Below are 12,010 nucleotides of genomic sequence, written 5' to 3'. Positions count from 1 at the left end.
GCAGCCATTAACAACGCGGCAAGATCCTCCATCACCAAAACAATTATGACTAACTGAAGGATCAGATGATTGTTAGTATTTTTAGCAATAAAATATTTTTAAATTAATGTGTTATATTGATTTAAGACATAATTCTATTGTGTACTTAACAGATTATAGGGTAGTGTAAACTTAACATTTATATGTACTGGAAAACCAAAAAAAAAAAAAGTCATGTGACTCTCTTTGTTTTGTTATTTCACTTTATTGCAGGGCTCTGGAACCAAACCCAAAATATCTTCCAGGTATGATCATGTAAAAAATAGGGCTTTGCTGAATATATACATCTTGGCTTCTTTTTTGGTCCATTATCCATTAATTTATTAATGTCTGAAAAAACTATTTTTTAGCTTCAGTAACCTCTTCAGGAAACAAGTTTGTTTCACTTTTTGATTATCTGCGATACCAAGTACTTTCTACTTTTATTTGTTCTGCAATTATTTTCAACTTGAAAAAGAGGTTCCTTATATGTAATATTAATGACTAAGTTTATATTCATACTATCCACACTCTTCCCCATTTCATAAGATCAAAAGCCTCCTATCAAAGCAGGCACCATGACAGAACTATCTTATATCTACCTAGCAACTCAGCAGCAGAAAGCTTCTGAAGAAAGGAGACACTCAGTCCTGGCTTGTGTGGCTCAGTGGATTGAGCACTGGCCTGTGAACTAAAGGGTTGCTGGCCTGATTCCCAGGCTACCCACCGGACAAGCCTGTGTTGTAGGCTAAGTTCCCAGTAGGGGGAGTGTGAGAGGCAACTACACATTGATGTTTTTTTCTCCCTCCCTTCCTCTCTCTAAAAAATAAATAAAACATTAAAAAAAAAAGCAGACACTCAGAGGAAGGACTAATTTTTTTAAAATTTGAGATTTTTACTCAATATTAGTGCGCTGACATTGGTTAACAAAAGTATATAGGTTTCAAGTATACAATTCTATAGTACATCATCTATATATTGCACTGTGGTTTTACCACCAAAAAGTTTTTGACATGTGCCCCAAAGTTCAAATGGAAACCAACCCAGTTTCAATTTTATTCAGTAGAATTTTGGAAATTAAAGAACAGCATATATTTATATCTACCAGAATTATGATCAGAGATGCTAAATAATGTATTGCTCATTTTGAGATGTCTGCATGTAAGGTGATGGGTACAAGTAAGAATAAAATTTCTTTAGCCATTCCTACCTTCAGAGGCATGCTGAGAGGAAAAAATGATTGGGGAATGGAGTGTGACAGAGCCAACTGTGTCAGAGTCTGAAGTTGGGGCAGCTAGTCTAGACTACATGACAAACTGGGAATTTCCAGAATTAGACAAATGGGCAAATAATGAAGGGTGGGCTAGCTAATTGACAACTACTCCTATGAAAAGCAATGCTAAAGTATAAACGTGGACTGGAATCATAGAGGCACCTCATATCATTGGGTAATGACCAAATAACTATTACAAATCAATTTAACTTGAAAATAAACTTAACATTTTCAAAACCTACATCAAAACTTTCTAAGAGACTGTAAATTTCTTAAGAGAAGATTAACTTATGTTTCATCTTTTTAACTTTCAAAGGGTTAGTAGATTGCACACAATATGTACCTAATCAATGTTGTGAATAAATGACACCAGTTGTAACAAGGAGGAATGGGGATTCATTAAAATTCATGCATACTATACTTTATTCCCTTTTTGCCTTATCCCCATCCCTAATCTGTACACTTCCTCCTCAAACTAAAATAGGATGAAAAATAATCGTAAAAGATGTAGTATGTTTCTATAAATTACATTAATACTTTTAGGCATTAGATATCATTGTACTATAAAATTCAAATAATTAGGGCAAAGAAACATATTTATAGACCTTCCAAATAATTCAGCCATCATTAAACCTTACCAACCTCGTAACTAAACACTTAAATACAAATGTACAAGCCCCAAAATTTACCTGACCACTGAATGAAAAAGGGCATAACAATGAAGATGGCTGTAAGGAAAGTATAGCAGGTAAGTGTATGCTGTCAGATGGGTACTAGACTTACTGGGGTGATTATTTTGTAAAGTATATGGAAGTCCAATCACTATGTTTTGTACATCTGAAACTAATATAATATTGTACGTAACTGTAATTGAAAACTTAGTTACAAAAAAATTTAGCAGTTATGTATATCCACTACGAGCAGGTCTAAAGTACTGAAAACATCACATAATAATCTAGGAAATTGCCCTGGCCGGGTGGCTCAATTGGTTGGAGCATCATCCCATACACTGAAAGGTTGTGGGTTTAAATCCCAGTTGGGGCACATACCTAGGTTGTATGTTTGATCCCTGATTGGGGTGCATACAAGAGGCAACCAATTGATATTTCTCTCTCACACTGATGTTTCTCTCTTTCTCCCTGTCTCTCTAAAATCAATTTTTAAAAAACAGATCCTTGGGTGAGGATAAAAAAATTTAAACATAATCTAGGAAATTATGATGAGATATGCTACTTTCACCAATTACTTTTCTCTACTCTTACTACTTTCCCAAGTGAATAATGATCTGGGCTTTCCTTTAATATTAAGAATATGAATTTTAAGTTAATACTGACTTGAGCTATATACATAACTTACTCTTAAGCATTTAACATGTTTGCAGCTGCACGTGGAAAAAAAACTTGCATGACTTAAGAGCAGTTACTTCCTAGTACTACATATTAGATTGCTTACAGTGATGGATAGGACACTGGGGACCTAGTCTAAAGCATTTGGATGGGCCGTAAGTTTGAATTCTGTTACTACATTTTTTTAGAAAATGGCTCAGACAAATTAAAGCTTGAAGGGAGTATCCAAGGGGGTGAGCAGATTTTAAATCTGATTACCTGAAAGCTTGAGTCCTCGTTCCCCTACTTGGGTGTCATATCCATGAGGCATTCGAAGAATTGCATCATGGAGTCCAGCTAATTTTGCCACTGCATACACATCCTCAGGTGAAGCATTGATGTTTCCATATAACAGATTGTAGTAAATGGTGTTATGGAAGAGGACGGCATCCTAGAGCAGATCAGGTAGGTAGGTAGGTAGGTAGATAGATAGATAGATAGATAGATAGATAGATAGATAGATAAGATACACAGATATAGATATATACCCACACATACATTTATGGTCATCATAAAAATTATTAAAATAACAGTAAAGACATAAAGTCATAATGAGTATAACATGACAAGTGCCTTTACCACCCCCCATCCCCGCAATTCCGTTTCCCTTTCCCAGAGCTAATCGTTATGAACAATTTGTTGGGTATCATTCACATCATTTTTCAATTCATTCAGATACCTAAACACAGGCTTTTTTTCTAACACAAATGGGGCTATACTATATGCATTACTTTGCAAATTGCTTTTCTCATTTGACATATCCTGGAGATAGTATATATCAGTAACAGAAACCTACTTCATTCTTTTTAACAGTTGTATAATACTAGGATATATCATCATTTATTTATCCATTTCTCTGTTGACGGACATCAATGTCGTTTCCAAATTTTTGTTACTACAAAGAATGTTGAATTAAAGTATCATTGTACATATGACATTGCGCACCCATGTATTTCTGTAGGAAGGATTCTTATAAGTAGATTGATGAGTTGAAAGATAATCATACATTTACCCACTGACGGTTTTGCACAACTACCTTAAAATGCTCTGAAAAGTATGCATTTTAACCAACAGTGTATGAGGGTACCAGGTCTCTCTCTACATGCTCAGCATTCCTGGGTATTACTAAATTTTAGTTGTTGCTACTTTAGGGGTAAAATGTGCTTTTTGTTTAAATTACCATTTCCCAAATTACTAGTGAGGAAGAATATGACTTCATATGTTTCTCAAAGCTTTTAAATTAAACTTAAAACACAGAAAACAAAGAATTTAGGGACTCTGGGTTTTTTTTTTAAAGTTCATTGCAAATATCCATTCCCTATTTCAACTTATTCTGACATGGCAAACTAAACCAAATTCAATTAGAGCATCCATCTCCCACTTCTCTTTAAGTCTCCAATAAAATGACTCCATTAGTTGACATTAACCAGGACACTTAATTAAGACTTCTTTAACATCATAATCAGCCCCAGAGTTTCAGATATTTTAATCATATTCCTACTACTAATATAGAACATTCTTTTATTGAGTTAGTACTTAAACTTAATGAGCTTAATGCTCTATAAAGAAAAATGCTTATTTTAAAATATTTTATATTCAGAAAAAAGTTAACAAATGCTAGTAAAAAACAAATGCTAACAGAATCTTTGAAAATACAAAAAAGAAGGTAAAATAAATTAAATAATCTCTAATCCTACCAGCCAGCAATAACTACTATTAACCAAAATGTTTCTCCTATCTTTTTTCTCTACTGACACATATTCATTTAATATTATAAAGCTGGGATAGCATGTTTTGTTTTGGTATCCTCTTTTTCAGGGTATTTTGCCCACATTAAATATTCTTTACAGACATGGCATTTACAAATGGCTGTATGGCATTTGATATTATGTAATTTAACAAGCTACTTGTTGTTGGACATTTATATTGTTTCTAACTCTGGTGGTATAAATACTGCTGTAATGAATATCTTTGCATATAAAAATCTGTTCACATCTGTTTATTTCACGACTAAAATTTTCTAGGGGTAGAACTATTAAAATAAAAGGTATGAGTATTTTTCAGGCTCTTTATACATATCGCCAATTTGTTCATCAGGAAAGCTGTACACTACCACCAGCAAAACAATAGAGTGGCCATTTTATACAGCCCTGCCCAAACTGGATGTTATGAATTTTAAAATCCTTACTGATCTAGTAAGTAAAAAATGGCATCCCGCGGTTGATTTAATTTAAATTGCTAAGACCTCCAATAAGAATGAACATTTCTTTCCTTTATTGACCACATATATTCTTCCTTAGTGAATAAAATGCTTTATTTGTCAAAAGAGAATGGCGAGAATTCAGTTATACATAGTTATACGGATGAGGACACTGAGCACTAAGTAGGCACAGAAAAGAATTCAGTTCACCTGCTATACAGTTTAGGTCACTGTTTTCTAACATACAGTCTACATATGCTCTGTGTCAGAATCACCTAGGTGGCATATTTTAAAATGCAGATTTCTGGCCCCTACCTTGCTATCCTAAACGAGAACTGAGGTGTGTAAAAGTGAGCTGGAATTTCAATAATCTGCCCAGACGATTCATGTACACTAACATTTGGGATTCTCAGTGAAAGGGAGGACAGGGTAGCATGGAACGTGTCAGATCACTTGGGGACGTCTTACAAGTTACACAGCCCTTTCTGATCCCTTTTCTATAGTTCTCCCAGGGATCTGATTTCCATTCTAGGCTGCAGTCAGTAACTAAATCCCAGGTTTCTCTATTGGTTTGCAGCATAAGAAAAACTGACATCCTATAAAGCTATGTCCTTCTTGTCTTCTCAACTCTTACTCTAAATTTATTCCCCCCACCAAAGGCATTCAGCAAGTACTCGTTAAATGCTTACTATGTGTCAGGGACTGTGTTTTGTCTCAAGGGGAGAGAGGTGAACAAGGCATACAAACTTGAGGATGGTAGCCAAACTGCTTTGTAACGTTTACAAATTTACTTACTGCACCCAAAACTGTTCAAAATTACAGTCAAGTTTTTATTTACTGAATAATTATGTCATGGGTATTGTGCTTGGGGGCTTACCCACATTATCTCTAATCCGTAATAATTCTATCTTATAAGAGTAATAATATCCTTATTTTACAGATGAGGAAACCAAGGCTCAAGACTACAGAATTTCTAAGGGTAGAACTGGGGTTAGAATCGGGTTCTGTTTGAACCAAAGTGCTCAGCACTCAGGGCAGAGCAGGAATGCAAAGCTGCTCTCTGGGCACAAACCCCTGATCCTCATGTTGACACAGAGTGACACAGAAAAGAGAGCTCAAATGATGACTCCTATGACCGTCAGATACTCTTACTATAAGTGAAGTTAACAGACTGCAGGCTCACTGAGTGCTGCTAGTTTTCTCAGAATGTGCCTGCATGTAGCAGGTGTATGATACACATAGTAGAATGAATAAAGTCCATTAAAAATAATTTTTAAAAAGAACCAGGTTCTGTTTGACACCAGTGTTGACTCTTTCCTCTGGTATTATGCTATTTTTCTAAAACTTAAAAAATCTTTCTAATATACAGATTTTCTATTCATTTTTTTTCAGTCTTTTTGGTAACAATTTGACCTGTAGGGTCTAACATTTCCTAATTAGCATATATTGACTCCTTGGATTCAAATTATTCTAGCAAAAGAGCCACCAACTCAATAAATAAATCTTCCCCCAAGTAGTTTTCTTCTTTCATTTAAATACCTGAGGTACTACTCCCACTGCCCTCCGAAGGCTCTCCAGACTCACATCTTGTATATTTTGACCAGCAAGGTAAATGTTACCCTTCTGAGGCTCATAGAAGCGAAATAACAGCCTCACTATTGTGCTTTTCCTAAAATTGGAGACAAGGAAAGGTTATTTAGCTTCTCAGGGCATTATTTAGCTTCTCAGAGAACCCATCTTAAACCACACTAATCATTTATTTTGCTAAAAAAAAATGTTACACTGGGAATCATTAATCAATGATGCAGAATTTTATAAATAACTGAATTACCCACCCTGACCCACTACCTCCTACAATGGCCACTTTCTTTCCTGCAGGAACTTCAAAAGATATTCCATTAAGAACTTTCTGCCCCTCAATGTATTCGAAATGCACATCGTCAAAGGCCACCGTAGCTGTCTGTGGTATGATCTGAAGGGGAGATGCAATAGCTTTGTCCTAGCAGAAAAGAGAAAAAAAAACAGCCACTTTACATACTGCCTAGAGTGAAGCTATACAGATAATTTTCTAATTCACAGAGAGAAAAGGGAAAATAATGGGGAAAAAGGAGGTTTATAAGTAGAGTTAGACTGCTTCTAAGCATGCTTTTAAAGGACTGAATGTGTCAGGTGGTTGTGGGTAGGGCAGGGGAGAGTAATGGGGGAAAATGTCCAACTATAATTGAACAACAATAAAAAAATTTTTAAAGACTTATTTTTTCAGTTCTCACTGCTCAGGTAAAAAATCCTGGATGGTTTGATTTTTCAGTAATTTTGAGGTTGGTGTAGTTAAAGGGATGCTGGACAGTGGCGTAAGGAAGTTGAGGCAATTAAAGACTTTATATCATTATTCTAAAAGTAAATCAAGTGCAAATGCAAATAATTCAAGTTAACAAAATTTAGCTTCTAGGTCTAATATTCTTTGCTAACATTGTAAGGTCTCTAAACATAGAAGTAAAAGCCATAAACGACCTCTTAATACACATGTTAGTTCCAATTTCTGCAAAAAAGAAATTGGTTTGCTAACATGGCGATGCACAAATATTCCCCTAGAGTAATCCTCTAGTGGGATAAAGCTCACATGCTTTTAAAAAGGTACTAAATAAATTACTTACTTTAATTCGGGTGTCTACCTTAAGAAGCGTAAACAAGGTATTCATATCTATGAGTGCTTGTCTAGTTTCTCTATATACAGTTCCCAGAAAGTTCAGGGGTAATGAAAGCTGAAAAAGCAGTCCATTCACCATTACTAGATCTCCAACGGTAAGGGTACCTTAATATGCATTTGGCAGAAGAAGAAAAGGATATTTTAGATGTTATGAACTGTTTCAATTTAATGGAGAGAAGTTTATAATCTACAACTCTGGAATACCGTTCAAAATGTACAAAATCAGCAACTTCGGCCTACTTAAATTTCAAAGCATTTTTTAAGAATTAAATTTATTGGCGTGACATTGGTTAATAAAATGATATAGGTTTCAAGGGTATAACTCAATGATACATCATCTATATGTTGCACTGCGTGCCCACCATCCAAAATTAAATCTTCCATCACCATATATTTGACCCCCTTCACCCTTTAATCCATAATTCAGGAATACAGGCCACTTGATACATGCTAAGTAGAATGGGAACAGTACACCCATACACTATACATAAAAACACAAAAAAGAACAGCTTAAGTGATGATAGAAACCAAGGGTTAAAAATCTCTCCTTAAACTAGTTTATTTATAATATAAAATGGAAGTTTAAAAAAGAGTATATATTAAAAGACTGGAGCAAATGGCTGTCATGATTGAAAATGATAAACTATGCATTAATGTCACAGTGAATAGATGAATCCTGAGTAGGCAGGTTATTAAAAAAAAGAACAGACATTAGTTTTAAAATGTTTGCAAATGAGAAACCATTAGAAAAGTTAAAAGGTTAACAGTAATTCTAAAGAAAAAATTGCTTGAGTTTTAGTCCTTTGGACTACACACTAAATTAAATTAGTTACATTGCTTTTTAGGTCAATAAGAGAAATCAGTGATATTAGATGCTGAAAAAAGTTACTCTTGAAAGAATCAGACTGTAGCCCCACAAAATACATAAATAGTAATCCCAATCAACGAGAGTGTCAGGGCTAAAATTATAGTGTTAAAAAGAAATAGACTTCCAGTCAAGATAGAGGCGTAGGTAACAGAGCACACATCCTTGCACAACCACAGCAAAAAGTATAACTAAAAAACAAGTATAACCCATCAAAGAGCAATCAGTATGGAAGTCCAATAACCAAGGAATTAAAGAAGTAACATCCATTCAGATTAGTAAGAGGGGAACACACCATCCTAGACCCACATGTCCAGGAAGCACAGAGAGTCCCAAACAAGATGGATGTAGACAGGAACACACCAACATATAATAACTCATATGCCAAAAGTTAAAGATAAAGAGAGAATCTTAAAAGCAGCAAGAGACAGACAGAGAGTTACCTACGAAGGAGTTCCCATAAGACTGACAGCGGATTTTTCAAAAGAAACTTTGCAGGCTAAAAGTGACTGGCAAGATGTATTCAAAGTGATAAAAAGCAACAAGGACCTACATCCAAAATTACTCTACCCAGCAAAGCTATCATTTAGAATGGAAGGACAGATAAAGCGCTGCCCAGATAAGGTCAAGTTAAAGGAGTTCATCATCACCAAGCCCTTATTATGTGAAATGTTAAAGGGACTTATTTAAGAAAAAGAAGAAAATCAAAACTATGAACATTAAAACGGCAATAAATTCACAACTACCAATAACTGAATTTAAAAAACAAACTAAGCAAACAAGCAGAAGAGAAACAGAACCATAAATATGGAGATCATTTGGAGGGTTACCAGATGGGAGGGAGAAGAGGCAAAAGGTACAGGGATTAAGAAGTATGTAATGGTAGGTACAGGATATACAGGGGGCCTTGGCTGTGCAGCTCAGTGGACTGAGTGCCGGCCTGTGAACCAAAGGGTTGCCGGTTCAATTCCCAGTTGGGGCACATGCCTGGGTTGTGGGCCAGGTCCCTGGTAGGGGGTATGTGAGAGGCAAGCAGACACTGATGTTTCTCTCCCTCTCTTTCTCTTTCCCTTCCCCGCTCTCTAAAAACAAATAAATAAAATCTCTTAAAAGAAAAGAATAGACAGAGAGATGTTAAAAACAGTATAGGAAATGGAGTAGCCAAAGAACTTGTGTGTATGATCCATGGACATGGAATAAGGAAGGGACTGCTAGAATGGGAGATCAGGGTGAAGGGGGCAATGGGAAAAAAATTGGGACAACTATAATAGCATAATCAATAAAATATAATTTTAGAAAGAAAGAAACATCATACAATCAAGAGAACACATTTTGATACAAAAAAAGGAAAGTACTCCAAGGATATTAAAGCACATCACTGAACATGCATTATAATTAAGACTAATATACACATTCCTTACATTAATCATTATTTATAAAGGTTAAATGAGACATCTATAATTGCTAAAAACCACAGATCCATTACCTGCCACAATTCCCTGACTGGCAAGCACCATTATAGCCGTTAAACCAACACTGAAAATAGCACTTTGACCAAAGTTCAGCATAGCTAGAGTAGAGGTACTTTTCAATGAAGCAGTCTCATATGTCTTCAAAAATCCATCATATCTTTGTGCTTCATAGTTTTCATTATTAAAATACTACAAAACATACAAAAACAGTAAGTATATACACATATAATTAGAATTTGTTCTGTTAAATGATTAGTATTTTTATCAGACTTCATGTATGAAAAAAAATTTTTTTTAAGTTATTGGCACCATGACCCAAAGTGATTATATTTAACTATTTTTCAAGTACAGTTGTCTGCCTTTTACTCCCTTCCCAGCCCACTCCCCGTGCTCCCCACCTCCCTCCCATTTCCACCCCCCTCAGCTGTCGTCCATGTGTCCTTTATACTAGCTCCTCTAAATCTCTCCCCTTTTTCCCCTGAAATTCCCTCCCCTCTGGTCACCATCCCCCCGTTCTCCATTTCAGTGTCTTTGTTTTTATTTTGCTTGCTTGTTTGTTTTGTTGTTTGGAAAAAATTTTTAAACTGACTTTCAATACACTGGACTGCGGGTACTCTTGCAGTTTTGTACAAAGCACTGTACTTGAAAAGTCCCTGAAATTCATCCCACAAACACTTATGCAATGCCTAGTTAATTAAACCCATATTTTTAAAAAGCCATCAATGTCACTTCCTTCATAAAACTTCCGCATATCCTCCGGAACACTGAACTGACAGTGCTCAAGGCCCCCACCACATTATGCCTTCTTGTATAGTCACCTGTATACTTTCTTTAACTCTCCCAGCAGATTAGTAAATTCTGAGAGGGCAAAGATTATATATGAATCATTTTTTTACCATCTTCCCCCTCACAGGGCTTAGCATAATGCTTTGCAAACAAGAGGCATTCAAGAATTTTTGTTAAAGAGAAAAATGAACAAATAAATGAAACACTGAAAAAAAAAGAGCACTATGCTAGGTACTCTGAGGGATAAAGTCAAGAACTTACATGCTAAATTGATTAGCTTAGTGTTCATTCTGAATCAAAAGGCTAACCATACTCTTATCACTTATAAATTAATTCAGAAGGTAAAATCTGATGTTGTCACAAAAAACACAGGTAGAAATAAAGGACAATTTCTAAATGAAAGAAAAACAATAAAGTACTATTATTCTATCACACCTACAGATACTATTTGAATCTGAAGCTCTAACTTCCAGCCCCCATTAAACTAAATAGCAGAACAATTCTTAGTGCAGCGTGAAAGGCTGAGGAAAGTGTAATTAAACATAGTACCTTCACAGTTTCATAATTCAGCAGTGAGTCTATGGCAGCGTTACCTGCATCGTTATCTGCTTTGTTCATTTCTATTCTAAATCTAGTTCTGGAAGACAAAGATTTGCATAGGCATGAAATGTCTGTTACAACAGCATAACTAATTTCTGAACCTTGACCAACCTCTGCAGAATACCTTACCTCCATCGAGTGATGGCGACTGTGAATGCTGTGTATGCACCAAGTGTCCCAAGAGTCACCAATGCAAACTGGGCACCACATCTGTAATACTGAAGAAGGCAAAAACAGAAAAGAGAAACAGTCATTGTTCTCATCAAATAGTTTATAATATACAGCAGCAAATCTCAAAGAATTTAAACAAAATGTTGGTGAATAAATGAATAATTATTTGGGTCAGAAATCAAATACCTTAGAAAATCTACTTTAGGTAACAAGAGGAGAAAGCCAAACTACACTGGCCACATGATGCTATTGTCAAATGCTGATAATAGTTCAGAGAGCCATGAGACGAATAAATAAATAAACACACATTTTTAATTATAAAATATAAAATTGCCTAAAATGAGTGGTGAATAGAAACCCAGATAACCTGAGCACATCAGTCTAAAGTTCTATACAAAAATCTCTGCTAACATAAACTGCAAGCACGAACTAAATGACTGACCAATATTTAGAACTGAACAGCTCTTCATAATAACAACAGAGTAAGGATTTTGGACAATTCCTTGAAGCTTGTAGTAAATTATCAAATGAAC

General features: G+C 35.3%; 1 protein-coding gene across 1 annotated transcript in view; it reads right to left on the bottom strand.

The window, feature by feature from the left end:
• ABCB7 (ATP binding cassette subfamily B member 7) overlaps window positions 1-12,010 on the bottom strand; it is a 101,089-nt gene that overhangs the window by 23,254 nt on the left and 65,825 nt on the right. Inside the window, exons 6-12 of the mRNA XM_037139565.2 lie at window positions 11,436-11,524; window positions 11,256-11,343; window positions 9,935-10,109; window positions 7,531-7,688; window positions 6,712-6,875; window positions 6,416-6,545; window positions 2,896-3,067 (exon numbers count right to left, since the gene is read on the bottom strand). Of these exons, the coding sequence (XP_036995460.2) occupies window positions 2,896-3,067; window positions 6,416-6,545; window positions 6,712-6,875; window positions 7,531-7,688; window positions 9,935-10,109; window positions 11,256-11,343; window positions 11,436-11,524 (976 nt within the window). The remainder of the gene's footprint in view (window positions 1-2,895; window positions 3,068-6,415; window positions 6,546-6,711; window positions 6,876-7,530; window positions 7,689-9,934; window positions 10,110-11,255; window positions 11,344-11,435; window positions 11,525-12,010) is intronic.

The sequence above is a fragment of the Artibeus jamaicensis genome, unplaced genomic scaffold (genome assembly GCF_021234435.1).
Source record: "Artibeus jamaicensis isolate MK-2021 breed Jamaican fruit bat unplaced genomic scaffold, CSHL_Jam_final contig_240, whole genome shotgun sequence".
In the NCBI taxonomy this organism is placed as follows: Eukaryota; Metazoa; Chordata; class Mammalia; order Chiroptera; family Phyllostomidae; genus Artibeus; species Artibeus jamaicensis.
The sequence above is the reverse complement of the archived record's forward strand: the minus strand, read 5'-3'. Positions and strand labels throughout refer to the sequence as shown.